We start from the raw sequence: 20,530 nt of genomic DNA, 5'->3' as shown, positions 1-20,530 counted from the left end.
GTTGTACAGGACAGCAATATTTTGGAATGTGAACACATATAAATTATATTTTAGTTTAAATTGTAAATAATAAAGTTTTCACATCTTACAAAGGTAGTACTAGTTGTCAAGTTGAATAGAATTTTTCATATGATTGAATTCTTAGAAAACATTTATCAAAAAACCTGTAAAAGTGTTTTTTGTTCACTAAAAAGAGAAAGCATTCGTATATGTGAAATATGTGAAATTAGGATAGAATTCTATTGTATGTATTATAATTATTTATCATACATAAATACATTTTAGATATAATCCATTTTATACTTAACCCAGTTTCCCTTTCTAAATTGCAAATGAAATGGTTATCAATCTTTGAATAATTATCAAGTTTAATTACTAATTTCTCTTAACTTCATTATGTGCACGAGAAGCAAAGAAAATCCACTAAAGCAAGGCTCTTTTCATTTGTGTCCTCAAATCCTTTCCAAAGCAAAGATGTAGATTTGTTATTCATGTATTAGAAATTAAAAGCTGTAAAGTTTCTACAGTATATTGAGTTCTTCAGGCAATCATTACACCAGTATATACATATATATACATATATATGCATATATATATATATATATATACACACACACACTCATATACATAGCATATACACACATTCTTATGTTTAGCTTTGCTTTGTATTTTTCTTAAATTAGCATTATTCAAGTGGATTCTATATGGATATGTCTTATAAATCTGCCCTGTTGCTGCTTTACACATTGTGGAGTAGAAAATACTAGCTAGCCCTTGCAATTTTCTGCCACCAGGCATGTCCATATAAATACATGGTGAATTAATAGGTCTGAATCACACTCTGATCTCAGCTGCATTAGCATTCATGTCATGACCCTCATAGAGAAGTCTGCCCATTTACAGATATGCATAACCTTACTCTCTAGTGCCATGAATTCGTTAGTGCCTTTTCCAAGCTAATTGCAGTGTCAATTTCTTTTTGATAGAGGACTAACAGTAACAAAAAGTACCAGGCAATTTGTTCAGGAAAGGCTTTCAGCTAAATGAAAATAAAAATTCTGTCTGAATTTTGAATTTATTCTCTTCATATTGCCTCAGAAATGAATGTGCAGTTAAATTCTGATTATATGTCATACTTTTATTTTAGAAAATAACAAGTAAATGACAATATAAATGGCAGCCTCATGCTGTGATTTGTTAAATTGATAAGACAACTTGCTGATTCAATCAGTCTTGAGAATATTATTTATTACATTCCACATAAAATACTAGAAATATAGCATACATTTGTACATCTAAGCATTTGTTCACAGACAAATACTTATTTTTGTTGGAATGAGACTCATTTTGGTTTCAACGCTACTTTTATAGCTCATAAGCTGTAATGGGACAATTAAAATATCATTCAGTTTATTTTGTTAATTTGAGATTTTACTCTTTGCACTTAACATATAATTATTTTTTTCTAGTTTGATAGCACTGATTCATGGCACTGTTGAGGATAACTAGAAACAGTTAAGAAGTAGGAAGATAACTAATAATGTATAAGGAGAAGAAACCTTTAATTTTACATTCATAGTCATGTTCTAGAAGACAAACTTTGCTACAAAAAACTTCATAGGGGCTGGGAAGGTGGCTCAGTGGTAGAGTGCTTGCCTTGCATGCACGAGGCCCTGGGTTCAATTCCTCAACACCACATAAGCAGAAAAAGCCGGAAGCAGCACTGTGGCTCAAGTGATAGTGTACTAGTCTTGAGCTTAAGAGCTGGGGGACAGCGCCCAGGCCCATAGTTCAGGCCCCATGCAGACAAAAAAAAAAGGAAATCCCTCTGTACATCACCTCTATAGTAACAATAAATTTTAAAAATAAAAAAAAACTTCATAAGTAATTAGCACAATATTTAATAAGGTATACAAGTTTAATGTTACCAATCCTAAATGAAATATGGGGAATCCCATAAATTATTAGAGACTTTCCTACTTAGAATCCTAAAATCAACTTGCTATTGCCCTAAGCCCCATTGTAAAATTCCATATTTTATAAGATTTCTCCACCTTTTCTACACAAAAAAATGGTGTTTTTTTTAAAATACTGATACATTCATTTAGAATGAGTTCCATGAATGTATCTTGTTACTTTTAGGTGAAATGGAGTTTGAATAATGAAACTAATTCTCTTTGTTAAGATTATTTTAAGTTAATAATATATGTCTCAAAATTATTACAATATTAGTTCATATAGTGCTAATTTGTTCCCTAAGAACAAATTAGCCCCCTTATGTAAGAGATAGATCGTATATATATATTTTGTTTTCTAGCAATGCAAATTGTACCAAGGATCAATTGGGGAAACTGGGAGAAGAAAGCCATGTAGCTAAACTAAAATTATTAGTATTATATCTAGTACCTCAAATGCTAGAGGTAAGTCATGTGCTAAAATACTTTCTCTAATATGATGTTGTAAAAATTTGAATAGATCATTAATTAGAAGACTTGTAGCCCATCACTACTCCTGCTTTTTAACCATGTGACATTGAGACAAGTTGTTTAACTTCTTGAGCCCTTGTTTTTGGAAAAACAGAAACAATTTTAAATTATCCTGTACTTCTCATAAAGTTTGGAAAGAGCATGTGTGGGAAGAATACTTCTATTTACAACCTGCTGCCATTTAACCTAACTAACACTTTCCTACATTTTCTTCTTTTACTTTAACTTTTCTTTAGGGATGAAAAAGGAAATCTTCCTTGTGAAGACCTCAGAGGACATATGGTGGGCAAGCCAGTGCATAAGGGATCGGAATCACCAAATTCATTTCTGGATCAGGAATATCGAAAGAGGTTTAACATTGTTGAAGAAGACACTGTCCTGTATTGCTATGAATATGAGAAAGGAAGATCAAGTAGTCAAGGAAGACGAGAAAGCACCCCAACTTATGGTAAGAGATCATCTCATGTTTGTATTAAAATATATGTCTGTCATGTGAAGTTCAATTTCCTTTCCATAAGCTTTTAGGTTGTGAAAATACTTGATTGTGTTTTAGTATTTATAATTAATCAGTGGTCATTATGTACTCCTAAGTGAAATATCATCAAAATGAGACAAGACATTAAAATTATTCCCGAATTTACAAAGATAAGCAAGAATGCGTAGCACCTTAGCTCAGAATAGTGTATGAAAATCTTCTTAGCACTGCATGTATTTTTGTATGCTAGATGTTACCAATTTAAAATAAGTCAAGGGTTTTATTATTTTTAATGAATATTTACTGGTAACATAACTTATTCAAAATGTAATTGTATCCTTAATCTTTAAAAATCTTTAGATGGGCTTTTCTGGGGACAATCTCATCTCAGTTATTGTATTCTCTTAAGAGGCACAAAATTAATCTGCCACTTAAATAAAGGTAGATTTTAACTAGAATGAACATACAGTGTTTCTGACATAGATGAACCTACAGTTTCTATGTATTCAGGATTCTTTTTTATCTTTGATTCTTCCTTTTTTAAACTTTTTTCAATTTTAATTTTATTGTAACTGTGTTGTACAGAGGGGTTACATTTACATAAGTAAGGCAATTAGTACATTTCTCATCAAACATTGAGTACATTTCTTGTCAAACATTATTACCCCCTCTCGTTTTTCTCCCATTTTCCTTTCTACCCAATCCCTCACCCAAGTTGTAAAGTTCATTTCCAACATAGTGTCTTATGAATATCACTGTTACACTGGTTCACCCTTTGTCCTTTATCTCACCATTTTGTGATTCCCCTTCCCAAACCACACATATATGGTATGTGTGTGTATGTAATATATATATATATATATATATATATATATATATATATATATATATATATATATATATATATATATATAGTATATACAAGACACAAGGTACCAAAACCAAAAACAGTGACAACAAGGGATAAACCAAAGGAAAAGAAAAAAGAAGAAAAAAAATGAAAGAAAAAAGAAAGAACTTCACAAAAATACATTAAGAACAACAACAACAAAGAACCTATTGTTTCCATATCTTGGAGTTCATTTCAATTAGCATCATTTTATATGTTCCTATAGCTATTGGGCTCTTGTTATCCTCTGCTAGGACTATCCTAGACATATACAAGTCATTACAAATGAGGGAAAACATGGATCCTATGTTTCTTTGGGTCTGGCTTACTTCACTTAATAAGTTTTTTTCCAAGTCTTTCCATTTCCTTACGAATGGGGTGATGCCATTCTTTCTGATGGAAGCATAGACTTCCCTTGTGTATGTATACTACATTTTATTGATCCATTCATCTACTGAGGGCATCTGGGTTGGTTCCATATCTTAGCTATGGTAAATAATTTTGCAATGAGCATAGTTGTGCTGGTAGCTTTTGTGGCTTTGTTTGTGTTCCTTTGAGTAAATGTCCAGGAGTGGGATTGCTAGATATAGAGTAGTTGTATGTTTAGTCTTTTGAAGAACTTCCATACTGCTTTCTCAAGTTGTTGACCCAGTTTATATTCTCACCAGTGTAGTAGTTTTCCCTTTTGGCCACATCCCCTCCATTATCTTATTATTTGTTTTCTTGATAATGGCCATTCTAACTGGAGTGAGGTGGAATCTCAATGTGGTTTTGATTTGCATTTCTTTTCTGGCCAGAGACGTTGACCATTTCTTCAGGTATCTATTGGTTATTCTTATTTCCTCTCCAGAAAAGTATCTTTTTAATTCTTTAGCCCACTAAATGGGATGGATTTTTCTTTGAAGATTTGTTGTTGTGGGGTTTAATTTTTTGAGCTCTAGGTACATTTTTTATATGAGGCTCTTGTCTATAGTATAGTGAGTGAAGATCTTCTCCTTATTGATCTTGCTAGCTATGTCCTTTGCCATGCAGAAACTGCAGTTTCATGCAATCCCATTTGTCAGCCTTTCTTTGATTTGTTGTGTTTCTGGATCTTTATTTAGAAAGCTTCATCCTGTGCCAAGAAGCCCTAACATATCCCCTATCCCTTTCTGTAATATTTTCAGGGTCTTTGCTGTTCCTCAAGGTTTTTGATCCATTTGGAGTTGATTCTGGCACAGGGTAATATATAAGGATCTCACTTCAGTTTTCTACATGTGTGTAGCCAACTCTGTCAGCACCATTTGTTGAAGAGGCTGTCTTTCTTCCATCTGATAATTTTGGCTCCCTTATCAAAGATTAGGTGGCCATATGTGTGTGGGATCATGTCTGGATCTTTAATTCTATTCCATTGGTCCTCAGGCCTGTTTATGTGCCAGTGTATTTTATAAATACGGTTTTATAATAGGGTTTGAAGTTTGATTATGATATTCCTCCAGAACTTTTTACTGCTAAGGATTGTTTTTGCTATTTAGGGTCTTCTATTATTCCACATGAATTTTTTTATTGCTTCTTCTATTTCATTAAAGAATGTTGTTATGATATTAATGGATATTGCATTAAATTTGTAGATAGCTTTGAGCAGTATTGACATTTTCACGATGTTAATCCTCCTTATCCAGGAGCATGGAAGGTTTTTCTACTTCCTTAAATCTGCTTTAATTTCCTTTATTAGGTTTTTAAAGTTTTCATCATAAAGGTCCTTCACTTCTTTGGATAAGTTAATTCCTAAATATTTTTGAGGCTATTGTTGGTATATAGAAACACTACTGATTTTTATGGGTTAATTTTATACCCTGCTACTTTGTCAAAGTTTTAGATGAGTACAAGTAACTTGGGAGAAGATCTATGGAGTTCTTTAAATCCAGAAGCATGTCATCTGCAAAGAGGGAGACTTTTACTTCTTCTTTCCCTGTTTAGATCCCTTTTATGTTTGTCTCTTACCTTATTGCTCTGGCTAGGAATTCCAATACAATATTGAAGAGGAGTGGAGAGAGCAGACATCCTTGTCTCATTCCTGATTTTAGAGGAAATGGTTTTTAACTTTTCACCATTAAGTATAATGCTAGCTGTAGGTTTGTCATATACAGCATTTATTATATTGAGGAATATTCCATAGATTCCTAGTTTCTCCAGAACTTTCATCATAAAGGGGTGTAAGATCTTGTCAAATACTGTTTCTACATCTATTGAGATGATCATGTGGTTCTTGTCCCTGCTCCTATTGATGTGTTGAATTACGCTAATTGACTTGCATATATTGAACCAGCTTTGCATCCCTGGAATGAATCCCATTTAATCATAGTGTATGAATGTTTTGGTTAGATGTTGAGGTTGGTTGACCAGAATTTTATTGAGAAGTTTTGCACTGATGTTCATTAAAGAAATGGGCCTATAGTTCTCTTTCTTTGATTGGTCCCTATCTGGACTCTTACTTGTCCATGCATGTTCCAGAAGGTAACTCAGTCACAAATACCTAATCTAGTACATCTGCAATATTTTGAGATAAAGTTGATGAAAGTTAAAGTAGTAAAGACTATGTTTCTATTGAAAGAATGGATTTAATGGGAAGTCTGTGTACTTTCCTTTGCAATTTTAAATTAATCACTTTTATTGTGGTACTTATACTTTGGGAGAGAAAAGGGTCCTTACTGATTAGTTCAAAATTAACCAATGGGAGCTAACAGAAGGCAAGGTATTTTTGGGGTGTTTTTTTTAACTCGCCTTTTCTATCTCCCCCACTCACTTGTTGACCACAGCCATTTACACCCATTCTCTGGATCTAAAAAATGTAGTTATTTTTTGCTATATATCTTATTTCCTTACAGCTCTTGGGTAATAATTATGTATAAAAAGTTACTTTGTATTGTCCTCCGAACATATGCTCTTCTTTCATAAAGTAATGGGTTTTGGCATAATTTCTCATCTATACTATTCTATTGGCAGTTAATTTGTAATATTGTAGGTATTCTCACCTTTTTTGCTCTGCTATACCTTCAGGGAACTGTCATCTTTGTTATCTTGGCCCATGTTGTTTCATGAGCTAATACCAAAATTTAATTTATTCCACCAGTATAGATTGTCCATTTATTATTACATAAGCAGTATGTCCATTCTTTTTATATTCTAGAATTTTCTGTATTTATGTTGAAGAAGATAAATGTTAATTTAAGAGAAATTTGTCACCAAACCTCATTGGTTGATGACTCATGACAATATAAAATACATTTACTAGGAACTTACTTGAATGACAAATGAGGATAGCATTGATAGAATTCAGGGGAAGAGTGTAAAATGAAGGATAAGATGAGAAACAATGTGTTATATCATTTAAAAATCAGACAACACAATGTTGACAAGAAATGTACTCATTACCTTATGTAACTGTAACCCCTCTGTACATCACCTTAGCAATTAAATTAAAAAATAAAGGCTCAGTAACCAAATATCCAAAAAAAATTGAACAGCATAAAATTTGTTTCATTTTCTTAAACAAAAATAATCTCTGGTCAGGCACCAGTGGCTCAAGCCTGTAATCTTAGAAGGCTGAGATCTGAAGATCTCAGTTTGAAGCCAGTCCAGTCAGAAAAGTCGGAGAAATTCTTATTTCCAATTAACCAATAGAAAGCTAGAAGTGGAGTTTGGGCTCAAGAACACCAACCTTGAATGAAAAAAGCTGAGACAGTGCCAAGGCCCTGAGTTCAAGCCCTAGTACTTGGAAATAGAGGAGGAGGAGGAGGAGGAGGAGGAGGAGGAGGAGGAGGAGGAGGAGGAGGAGGAGGAGGAGGAGGAGGAGGAGGAGGAGGAGGAGGAGGAGGGGGAGGGGGAGGAGGGGGAGGGGGAGGAGGGGGAGGGGGAGGAGGGGGAGGAGGGGGAGGGGGAGGAGGAAGGGGAATAATTTCTGGACACACATAACATTTGGGAAACAACCTAGATGAGTGATTAGTATTATTCACTGCCACCAGCCATATTCGTTAATACTGCCTTGTCATCTAACTGCTCCATCATAAGTATGCTACTTTTACAAGTTGCTTCTTTAGGTCTTTTTTTTCATTTGTTGAATGAATATGATAACTCCTTTATAGTGTTTTAGTGAGAATTTAATGACAGTGCAGTGTAAGTTGCCTTACTACCAAGTATATTAAGAATTTACTTTCATTATTATCAATACCACATAGAAAGTTTAATGTGAAAACTAGAAGGAGGGGAATTGCTATCAAATCAGTATTTGGTGTCATCTTCTTAGGTTTCAAAGGCACAGATTCAGTGTAATGATACCAGTTGCTCGGCAACTTCTCAGAATAATAATGTTTTTCATCATCTTTACCTTTTCACTGTTGATGGACTCCTTGCCCTTGTATCATGCCCTTCCACTGTAGCACATTTTTATGCATAGGAGCTACTAAAAGACACAACTGAGTCCTCTGTGGCTATGTATGTTCATACTTTAAAAGAATAAGAGGAAAGCTGGGCACACAGGTGGTTCATGCCTGTGATCCTAGTTACTCAGGAGGCTGAGAGCTGAGGATCCCAGTTCAAAGCCAGCCAGGGCACTGACGTCCATGAAACTCTAGTCTTCAATTACCCACCAGAAAACCAGAAATGGTGCTGTGGCTCAAGGGTAGAGTGTTAGCCTTGAGTTGAAGAGCTGAGGGACAGTACCCAGGTGGAGTTTGAGCCCCACGACCAATCAAAAATAAAAAAGAAGAGGAGAAAAATATTTTTACAATAATAGCACAGGACTGTATTGATTTAAGGCAGGAATCCAGACATTTTCTGATGTATTGAAAATCCAGTGCCTCAACAACCACAAAAACCATAAGTGAATGCAAGGTTATTATGTTAAAAATGTTCCTCAGAGTTGGAATCATGGCTCATTTGGTAGAACACCAGCCAATGAGCAAAAGTGTCAGGTACTGAGTTTGAGTTCTAATCTCAGAACAAAAAGAAAAAAGAAAAAACAGTTTTCATGCCATTTCATGCACTATGCATTGAGCACAATTAATATCTGTAGCATTATGCTGGAACATTTTCAACTTGAGTCCTGGAGCAAGGGAAAACCAAGTAACATCTTTGAATAGCAAGCAACCAATTTGAATGACCTAGAGGAGCATGATGAAGGACCTATGGGCAATGACATAATAAACTGAATTTTATCAATGTGAAGTAGGGATAGTTATCTGTAGATTCTAGGGTCTCTAATAATATTTCAGCATTGCCTTTTTCTTTATCTTTAGAGCAGTAAAATTTTAATTAATAGCATTATTTCAAACATTTTAAAGGATTAAATATATATATAATGCATCCACACTTCTTTTATTTCTGAGTATATGTCCACTGTCTTTCCTGCAATTGTTTGACTATAAATAATCTTCCTCATCAAATAAAAGTTTTGTTATCATACATTAGCAATTTTGGAAATGAATGAAAATGTTCCATTCCTAAAAATGAACTATCCATAGAAATTAGGAGATGTGCATTATACTTATAGGAATTCTTATTCACTTAGATTTCTTATTCCTTTGAATTTATTTAATACATTTCATAAAGACTGGATGTTAATTATTTTGAGCATCAAGATGAGGATTATAAAACACCACATACTAGAAAAACCGTTTAGTAGTATTTTTTTTTTTTTTTTGTCGGCCGTGGGGCTTGAACTCTGGGCCTGGGCGCTGTCCCTCAGCTTTTCAGCTCAAGGCTAGCGCTCTACCACATGAGCTACAGCGCCACTTCCGGTTTTCTGGTTGTTTATTGGAGATAGGAGTCTCACGGGCTCTCCTGCCCGGGCTTGCTTTGAACCGCGATCCTCAGATCTCAGCCTCCTGAGTAGCTAGGATTACAGGCGTGAGCCACCAGCGCCGGGCCGTTTAGTAGTATTTTGACAAAGAAATAGAAATGTAATAGAAATAGAAATGTTTTCAATGTAAAAAATTAGAGTAATCACCTGTGTAAAACATTTCTATCTTAATGTGTATAATTCTACTGATAAAAATAGGAAAGTGTGAGTTGATAGACCTGCATTTGGTGTCAGGGCTTGGTCTTTAATAGCTGTTTGACACTTAGCATAACTGAGATTCAGCTTCCTGATGCTATTGTTTCTATTTCTGTGGAAATGGATTAACGGTAGTACTTGTGGGGTTTTCATAAGGATTAAATGAGATACCATACATCAATTACGTAACACAGCTCTTGCCTCATAGAAAGTGCCTAAGCTGAGTGACAATTCAGGACCTTTATTTCAAGCCCCTGTGCTGACCAAGAAATTAAAAGAAAGTTTGGGGCTGGACATGGCTCAGAGGTTTGAGCACCTACTTGGCAAGTGTAAAGCCCTGAGCTTATATTCCCCATGCTGCCAATAAAATAGAAATAGAGACTTTATAAATAAAATGGAAAAATTATCAAATAACAAATCTGATACAGCTAACAAAGATTTTTTAATCTTCAAATGAATTAATCAAACAAAAGATATAAATGAGATGAACTAGTGCTCCTCTTATAGATAGAATGAGAAGACCAAGAATAGACACTAATTTAATACTTTTTATGTAGGGTCAGTTTTGACCTTCAAAGGACATTTTGCAATTTCTGGAGGCATTTTTGGCCTCACAATTCTGGCAGGGTGCTGCTGGTATCCAGTGGGTAAAGGATAAGAATGCTGCTATGTATCCTGCCAATTCCTAGGACAGGACCCACAATAAGGAATGTTCTAGCCTGAAATGTTGACAGTCTGCTGTTGACTTACGAATCAACAGACAGATAAATTGAATACACAGCAGATACCAGAATATCAAAACCAGAGACATTATATAACAAAGAGATTGCCTTATCATTTTTTTTAATTCAGAGAATCTGAAATCACTTTGGAAGCATATATTTATCTACTCAGCATATTCCCTGGGCAAAAGTAGTATAAGGTTGTGAGCATCTGAGACTACCCATCTTTCCCTATAATAGAAAACATAGTCATGATATCCCCTGGAGCAGGAAGTGATACATTTTTCTTGTTGAAATCAGAAGGCATTTTCCCTATGGAAATAAAGTGCAATAAAGGAAAACTAGGTAAATTTTAAGTAGAGCTGTTACTGTTAGCTTTCAATGTATTCCCACGTTTTCTTAAGTGTGTTCTTTCAGATCACTAGCTCTGAAAGAGGGTCTGTAAATGAAAGGTTATATGGTTAAATAAGATTTGGGACACTGCATTTGTGTCCTGCTCTTGGAGATTAATAAATGCACATTAGCAGCTTTAAAAGTCTTGTTAAGCTGGACGCCAGTGGCTCACGCCTATAATCCTAACTACTCAGGAGGCTGAGAACTGAGTATCACAGTTCAAAGCCAGCCCGGGCAGGAAAGTCTATGAGACTCTTATCTCCAATAAAAACCACTAGAAAACCAGAAGTGGTACTGTGGCTCAAGCAGTAGAGTGCTGGCCTTGAGCTAAAGAGCTGAGGGATAGCGCCCAAGCCCAGAGTTTAAGCCCCATGACTGACAAAAAAAAGTCTTGTTAAATTTGGAATAACATTCTTTCCAAATATATCTGTACATCACATCTTTTTGTCACATAATACTTATTAATTTTCTAATGGAACTAATGTTTGGTAGAATATATTTTGGGAACTACTGAAATAAGCATCTATAGCTTTGTTAAAGACTCAAATGTCAAATAAAAATTTCTTGGCTTTTTAAGTTCCAAACAACTAACATATATGAACATTTTAATCATAGTCTCTCTCACTTTTCGTGGGAATGATATTGCCTTCCATATGTTAGTCAGATTTTTCAAGATTGTTGGGAAAAAGTCAATTGTTTAAGTTAAGGGACTTAGGAACCATATGCTTTTGGCCACCTAATATTTGCATGCTTGTCACCTTTCCTGTCCAAGTCTGTATTAATGCTGAGTATAGCAAGAGGAAAATGTATTTTAGAAGTGTCCGTTTTTATTTTTTATTGGTCCAGTTATGTTACCATTATCCTTTAAAATTTAATGACTTTCCATTTAATTCAGTTTTGCTCCTCTTAAAATGTGTGCTTCTCTACCTTAAATAGCCTCAGGATATTTTTCTAGAAATGCAGTCAACCATCTGAAAGTAATTTTTCTGTCTGGTATGTGGGATTTTGGTGGGTATATGACCAAGGTTATAGCTTAACTATTCTTTACTGCATTCATTTTCATCAAAGTATTGTCTAAAATATTTAGAACAGATGAGTTTATGTATATACATTTTCTCAGACTCTAGAGAAAGTTTTTTGTGAGAATTAAATGGTATGACAGATATATAGAGAATCTTTGACATGAAAAATCCTTTGTGAACTCTAAGAATGTTGCTTCTCGGGTACTGTTTATTATTCTGAAACAATAATTTTAGCATGTTTGTGGACAGAGAAAAGGAGGGAGGAGAAGAGGGGAAACTAGAGAAGAATAAATTGATGCAACTGAAAAAGGCAACAATTGAGTGGTATTTCAACAGACATCAGGGTAACATAAATATTTTTATGAAGGTAATCAAGAAACAATACTACTGATTCTCAATTGACTATCAAACAGTCCTATAAGGCTTATTTTATTAGAAAATGAAAAGAATAGGTCAGATATTGCTTTAAATGTAAATGAAGGAAAAGGAAAAGGGAAAAAGAAAGGGAGGGAGGGAGGGAGGGAAATCTGTGAATGTATAAAACTAAGGTCCAGCATATGAAATCCCCTGCTTACTTTCTTGACAAGTGGTTAATGAATATTGAGCAGTTCTTTTGTTTATGACAGGGTTCTAAGTTCAGAGAGAATACAATAAACAGCAGAGATGTTTCTTTTATCTTGAAATTTACATTCTATAAGGGAGACAAGATTTTAGCAACTAATTTCGCAAATACTTATTTGACCATAATTAGTATACTATGAAAAATATCAAGAGGAAATGTACAGAAATACAGGGAAACCCAAGGAACTTACATCATTGCTTAGCTCTGAAAAACACATGCAAATTTAAGAGAAGAGAGGAAAACCAGAGGATAGAGTCCTGTGTACAGAAATGTTTCTAGAAGAAAAAATTAATCCTTAATGCCAAATGCCACAGATAAATTAGAAAAGCAATGGGTTCAAAATACTACTGGATTAAACAACATGGATGCTGTAATGACCTTGAGGGTGGCAGATTTGGTAAAGGGCAGAGGAAGCGTTTGAGATATGAGAAGTAGAAGTGGAAATGAGGTGGAAGCTGATATAAAGAAATTTTCTCTGTAAAAGATTTTACAGAGAAAAAAAATTTTATAGAGAAAACAGTTTTTTCTGTTAAGGGGGAGCAGAGAAATAAGAAAGTGAGATGTATCAGTTTGTAGGATGAAGAGGGTTGTTTAAAGGCATGCCCTTGAATAGAACAGAGAATAGACTGCAGTGAACAACTTAAATGTGTAATCTCCCCAATATCGGAGCATCTTTTCATTCAAGCATCTCACAAAAAACTTAAGAATGTAAAATTGGGTGGGGGGAGGGGGGAGGCGGGGAAGGGAAGTGAAGGGTAAACAAAGGAGGAGGCTGCAATGCTTGGTAAGAAATGTATGCATTATCCTGCCCATGTAATTGTAGCCCCTCTGTACAGTATGTTCTCAAATAAAATAAAATACAATTAAAAAAAAAACTTATGAATGCTTAATCTTTCCCAGAGAAAAGCCATAAGAAAGATAAAGTCCTGGTTCCTGGCAAAAATTCCTATACATACAAAGATACAATAAAAATACAGTCTAATAAGCATTGTTGATACCAAACTCATCAGGAAAGTGCCTAAGGACCCAAAGAATCAACAGTAAACCCTGTCATAAGGAAGGAATGGTAGCATTTGTCATGTCACAAGACATGTTTTATTATCTAAGCTTAAAATTTTTCAAGGGCTGAGAATGTGGCTCAGTGATGGAGTGCTTGCCTTTCATGCATGAAGCCCCGAGTTCAATTCCTCAGTACCACATAAACAGAAAAAGCCAGAAGTAGCACTATCTCTTAAGTGGTAGGAGTGCTAGCCTTGAGCAAAAAGAAGCTCAGGGACAGTGTCCAGGCCCTGAGTTCAAGCCCCAGGACTGGCAAAAAGAAACTTTTTTCAAGCAGTTCTATATAGAAATTTTACATTAAAATACCACACATACTTAAAAATAATAATTTGAATATATCATTGTAGAGAGTACACTATCATTGTCTAAATTCTTAAAATTATGTTTGATATGCTATTTGTGTTTAATTATACCTAATTGTGCTTCAGAATTAAAAGTTACTTGCCATCAACTTTAGAATAAAATCAAACACCAGGTGCCAGTGGCTCATACCTGTAATCCTAGCTACTCGGGAAACTGAGATCTGAGGATCACAGTTCAAAGCTAGCCTGGGCAGAAACGTCTATGAGACACTAATCTCCCGTAAACAACACAGAAAAAGCCAGAAGTGGCATGTGGCTCAAGTAGTAGGGCACTAACCTTGAGTACAAAGAGGCTCAGGGACTGTCAATAAACAAATAAATAAAATTCAAAGAAATTATATATCTCACCTTCATTATGTTTATTATGATATAATAAAATATACAAAGCACAATTACTGCTTCTGTGGAGGTGCCAGTTAGAATACTTCAGAAGTGTAACAGATATGAAACCAAATATCAAAGCCATGCTTAGACTATAGGCATCACTAGGCTTATGATAAAGTGTCACAGAAAGTCATCAAATAGCAAATGTCTTATCCTTATAATAGGAAAAAAATTGCCCTTAAGTGAAGCAGTCAGCCAAAGCTTTTAGAGGAGGTCTAATCCTCATTATGTAAAGACAGATTGTTGTTAATTTATGTACAATTACATAAGATGGGCCAAATGTATAAATATTTTTAATTATCAATTTGCATTGCTTTGTTAAATATTAGTCACATGAGTACAAAAATGCATGTACTAACAATATGCATATTTTACTTACTGTAATACTTATAGTATTTTGGGGGGTCTTGGTGATACTGGAGTTTGAACTCAGAGCTCAGGCTTATTAGGCTGGTGCTCTACCACTTGACCCATGCCTCTAGTTATACTTCTTGCTGGTTATTTTGGAGATGATGTCTCATAGACTTTTCTGTCCAGATGGGCCTCTAATCATGTTCCTCTAGATCTCAGCTTTCTGAGTAGCTTGAATTATAGGCATCAGCCACCAGCACCTATCCTGTTGTGATTTTTGTTTGTTTTTTACCAGTAATACCATAGCACCAACCATATAGTACTTTTTCATTTGAACTTTGATATCCTGTAAAATTAAGTGCTGCTCTATACATGCAGTAGCAAATACATTTCCAAGATACTTGTGTAGTTGGAACTAGAAATAATATAAAATGTGGTCTAATTTTTAATCTTCCATGGACTGCTGCTGATATAAAATATATGAATGTATGTTGTTTTAATTATTTTTATTAACTCCATTTCAATATTCTAGAATGGTAAAAAATTTTAAAGCATCACTTACAAGCAGCCTATTTATATTGAAACTAAAAGTGTACTTGACTTTTAAAAATACTTGTATTTGCATTACTAAATCTATAGTTTTTATAACTAGTTAAGGCAAAGGCTTTCAAAAGTAAATTTTAATCGAGGATTTTTAATCTCAGCTTTTTTCTAATTCAGTTATTTTCTTTCCATTTTTATTAATAACATACAGTATAATTCTATTAAGAATTCAACTTGTGAAGAATTCTTATTAAATGTTTTATGCAAAATTATTCCTATGGTTAATTATACAACCAGATTACTAATCAGGAGCTTAATTACATGCTTCAATGATTTAACTCCATTAGCATCTCAGAGATGACCAAAGCACAATGAATGCAATTATGCATTTCACATTTTGTGTTTGAAGTATATTTCTTCTTGTTTTTGTGTATGTCTACTTGTCACTAAACAACATGTCAACTCTTCTAAAAATATCAAAATAGTTTTGTAAAATGCATGAAATGTATAGCAAATAAAACAACTCACTCCATACTGGATTTTTCACTTTTCAGAAGATTTTTTTCTTAACTGCTTCAGTTTCAATGTCCATGCTGAGATGGATTTTATTTTTAAAACCATAAAGAAAAACTTTGTAGGCAGTCTGAAAATATAGCATTTAGAACCTTGGAAATCTGGAGGATGGATTCTGCCAAGCAATAGAATAGATGGGGTGGGGGGTGGACAACAACCGTTTCCTCAAATCATTACAAAAACAACCTTTTCCTCAAATCGTTACCTATCCTGATGGGCAGAATATACTGACCTCTACCATCTCATTCAAATTCCTTCTGTGTAAATGAGCAGAGATACATCCCACAAGTATCTTGTAATCTTACATGATCATTTATAAAAGCAGTTGCACTCATTGAAAGGAAGCCATTGAATAAATCCTACATTGTAAGGTCATTAATAATTTTATCATATCCAGCTTATTCTCATACTTTAAAAATGCAACAAAGCTTGTTAAATTAATTATAAGTGTATATAAGATGTAAGATTGGTATAATATCCTTAAGAATAGAATTAAACGTTTCCTAAACTTTTAATTGAATTTATTTGTGACTGGTGCATAAAAAGGTCATGAAATAAACATTGTGTGATTATAACAACTGATCATTAAATGTAACTGAGCAAGGAGGGAAAAGGAGAGAAAAGAAGTTAACTGAAAAATGCTAGTGGAAAAAGTCAGCACATTAAAGGAGGAAGGACTGTTTTGGAATTCTGTTGAGATTGTAGCAGAAATGCAGAAAGTGGTCGTTGGAAAGTAAGATAACTGGAGGGATTGCAACTTTTGTAGATGACTGCAAGAGTGGATGGGAAAGACAACCTTAAGAAACTTGAGAGGTCAGAATATCAGATGATAAGTATTGAAGCCACCTAGAATTGTGGCAGAAGTGATTATTTCAGACCTGGATTTGACTGCTAATACTTGGCACTTACCAGCTGTGTTTCCTTGAGCAAGTCACATAACCTGTTACTGTTCCCTTGGAATATGAAGTTTATGATAGTAAATTTCTTCACATTTTTGGCAGCCTTTATATTTGAACTTGGGGCTTCATCCTTACTAAACAGGCTTTCTACAATTTAAGCTAAGCCTGGAGACAATCTTTGCCTTATTTTTTGGATAAATTCTCATCTTTTCCTCCCCCCCCCCAGGGCTAGCCTAGACTGATCCTCTTACCTATGCCTCCTGCATAGCTGAGATTACAAACTACCACACCCAACTTGTCTGCTGAGATGATGTCTCACAAATGTTTTGCCCAAGCTGCCCTCAATCCTTGGTCCTCCTGATCTCTGCCTTCTAACTAGCTTGAGATGACAGGTGTTCACCAAACCTAGCCTGTGTATTTCTCATAATTGTGAAGACATAACATAGAATAAATAGTTCTGTTTTTATTGTTATTAGGATTATCAATCATTATTTTTATGATCCATCCCTGTGCAAATTTCTAGTTGTTATTCATTCCAATTTTATTAAACAACTATCTCATGCCAGGAATTAAGCTAGGTATGCTTTTGAAGTTTTCAGGTGATTTTTTGGCTGTTTTATGGTTCAGGAATTTCCAAATGAATAATAAAAATACATTGCAACCCTGCCAAAATGTTATCCTTAAAGTCTTTGCCATGACTTCTAGAACAGGTTAAAGCAGTATTGCTAGGATTCATAAACTAGACATCCTCATTGCAACAAAAATGGTACATGGAGACAGGCCAAGCTATGGGATATGAAAGAGATGGTAGCTATATTATTGAAGCATAGTGGTATGCAAAATGCAGGGTTTCTTAAGTTAGAAGGCAATAAAGATGAAATTTAGCCTTCTGATGTTCCAACATTAAACAATGGGCTAATGTCCTGATAGGTAAAGCACAAGAAGCTGCCATCTTGAAAGTTGCCTATCTGGAGATAGACATTTGGACATTATGGAATAAGACAGATCAGTTTCTGAAAATGAAATAAAATTATGAAACTAATGATCCTCTTTGTAAAGGATCATACTCTTAATGTCTGAGTCTACTAAGAAAGTAAACATAGGCTATTCTTTATTTATAAAATTACTTTTAAGTTTACATTATTACCAAAGCAATTGCTAGAGGCAATTCCCCTTCTGACTCAAAACACACATTTTCTTCAAATATACAAATGCCAACTACAAGGTTGCATATGAGTGAGTGTGTTTTGTACAGTGTAGGTAAAAAATCAGTGTAAATCTGAGCAGGCATGGGGGAAAAACAATGTGATGTGAACTTTGTTCTCTGTGTTTAGGCAAGCTACGACCTATATCTATGCCAGTGGAATATAATTGGGTGGGGGACTATGAAGATCCAAATAAGATGAAGAGAGATAGTAGAAGAGGTAAGTGTTCTAGAATTTCAGTGTAGGCTGGGTTGTTTGACACTGAGAAAAATGAAATGTTCTTTAAGTAGGTTGTATGGCATTAGCAAGCACAAACTGGTTATGCAGCAAAATCAAAACAATCCAGAATTTGACTATCTTGACCCCTTACCAAATAGATATCCTCTATGAACGCCTTCTAAGGGGATTCAAGGCAAATAATTACAGGGTGAAAATGATTGTCTGATTGTTCATTGCAAGCTAAAATTTCAAAAATCAAGGTCAGAAGGGTGAAACTGTGAGAAAGACTTCAGTTTGGTGAATAAAAAATTTATCCCCAGTCTCATTTGATTCAAAGACAACTTTACTTCTTTTGTATTGATAAAACCTCAGAATGAAAATTGAAGTATGTGGAGGGAAAAAAGCTAATGGAAACTGGGCCAGTGACACTAACAAAAACCGTGTAGAAATGGGAGGGGGAAGCTGATTTGCTTTTTTTTTTCTGTTCTGTTTGCTGTTCAGGGTAATCTTACATGGGGGTGGGGCTACTCTTGAAGTACCTACCAGAAGTAAGTTTTTATGTTCCCTTACCCTGCTATTGAGGTAAGCTAAAGAAAGTCTCACTAGTTAAGTAGGATTTGACAAAGTGTGGATATGGTGGGACCAGATGGACATACTGTTACTTCCACTTTTTGAAGGGAAGAGCCACAAGGTTATAGATGGATTTAAAAAATGTTCGTAGAACCTAAACTCATTTAACTTCCATCATGGTATGTTTGACCTGTTTGCCTGTTATTTTTAGCCAACTTACAGAATTGATTTCATTACTTTACAATTCCACAGACCACATGGACAAGCAAGCATGAATATCTGCTGCATTAGTCTGTATAGCACTTGTTTTATGGAGTGAGAATTTCTGAAAATGTGGATACATCCAGGAACACTGACAGATTCCTCTAGATCTATGTATTCATTCTATTTTCCAAGCTTTGGTTTCTAATTTCATTCGTTTTATATAATAAATCAAAAATATTTAAAGCAATTATCATTTGCCATCTCTCAGTCTCTCTTTTGGGACTTCATATTATACTATCATCTTATATAAAATGCTGTACGAAGTACTGAGTGTTGACTAATAATTCAAGCAGAGATTTTATGAACTAAGTTTCCTGGCTATTGCTTCATAATGTGCATACTACTGCGAGTGTGCTACCTAGCAAGCCATAGGCCATTGTTCATCACCAAACAAGAACAATCCTCCTGGGGATCTTGTTACAAATTTTAAGAGCCACGTACCCAGAACTTCTGATTCTAGTTCCACATGCAATTCTGATATAGACAGTCCAAAGAGAAGTCCAGGAAAGGTAACCAATAGGCTCTTTATTCTTTTCCTAGCATCCCAAATTAATACCTACTATATTTTCACTACATATTTTGCAAGTTAAGTCAAGCTAAAGTTCTGAAATGAAATCGAATGGCACAACTGGAAATGAATGCTAAATGTGTGGTACATGCATATTGACATTGGTTTAATTATCTCTTTTTATATAGAAAACTCTCTTCTTCGATATATGAGCAATGAAAAAATTGCTCAAGAAGAATACATGTTTCAGAGAAACAGCAAAAAAGATACAGGAAAGAAGTCGAAAAAGAAGGGCGATAAGAGTAATAGCCCAACTCACTATTCATTGCTACCTAGTTTGCAAATGGACGCTCTAAGACAAGACATCATGGGCACACCTGTGCCGGAGACCACATTATACCATGTAAGTCAAATTTCAGAAGCCTTTGATGCATCTTTTCATGAGAGGCAAGTGACATTTTCTTGATAAATTCCAAATTGTTTTTACCCTGCTGTCAGATTTTCAAAAAAGATACAGACTTTAAGGTTTGCCCCTAAAAATGATGGATTATTCATTTGTTCTTCTGTTCATATGTGCAATGAGTTTCTATATTTTATCAGGTTAGATTTTTATTGAAATAAGGTGCATAAAATTCTATTAACTGATTAATTAGATTAATATGCTTCATGTGATAATTCAAAATTAAAGATAGAATATTTGTATATGTATGATTCCATTTCCATTTAAATATGAGCCTCTGCTATGTGCTACATGTGAGCATAGTATTAGAGGTAAAAACTGGAATACAGAAAACACCATTATAAAGGGAGAAAGATAGACTGAGAGTTCCAGTATAGTTTAAATGTTGTAATGGGTGAGTACAGAAAGTATACAAGTACCTTAGGGAAAATAGAGCCTTGCTTTTCAGGGGAAATGAAAAAAGACTTCACAATGGAGAGCAATTGGGTGA

The 20,530-nt window shown here is 34.6% G+C and overlaps 1 protein-coding gene across 5 annotated transcripts in view; it reads left to right on the top strand.

The window, feature by feature from the left end:
• Cnksr2 (connector enhancer of kinase suppressor of Ras 2) overlaps positions 1–20,530 on the top strand; it is a 220,159-nt gene that overhangs the window by 128,266 nt on the left and 71,363 nt on the right. For 3 of the 5 annotated variants that reach the window (XM_070040725.1, XM_070040727.1, XM_070040729.1), the window contains 3 exons: positions 2,723–2,934; positions 18,149–18,238; positions 19,769–19,983. In XM_070040725.1, the coding sequence (XP_069896826.1) occupies positions 2,723–2,934; positions 18,149–18,238; positions 19,769–19,983 (517 nt within the window). The remainder of the gene's footprint in view (positions 1–2,722; positions 2,935–18,148; positions 18,239–19,768; positions 19,984–20,530) is intronic. The other 2 variants (XM_070040726.1, XM_070040728.1) reach the window with 1 other exon arrangement.

This window comes from Dipodomys merriami, unplaced genomic scaffold, assembly GCF_024711535.1.
Source record: "Dipodomys merriami isolate MVZ:Mamm:240054 unplaced genomic scaffold, mDipMer1.0.p SCAF_3, whole genome shotgun sequence".
NCBI classification, from domain to species: domain Eukaryota; kingdom Metazoa; phylum Chordata; class Mammalia; order Rodentia; family Heteromyidae; genus Dipodomys; species Dipodomys merriami.
Note: the sequence above shows the minus strand (reverse complement) of the source record. Positions and strands in the feature narration are given on the sequence as shown.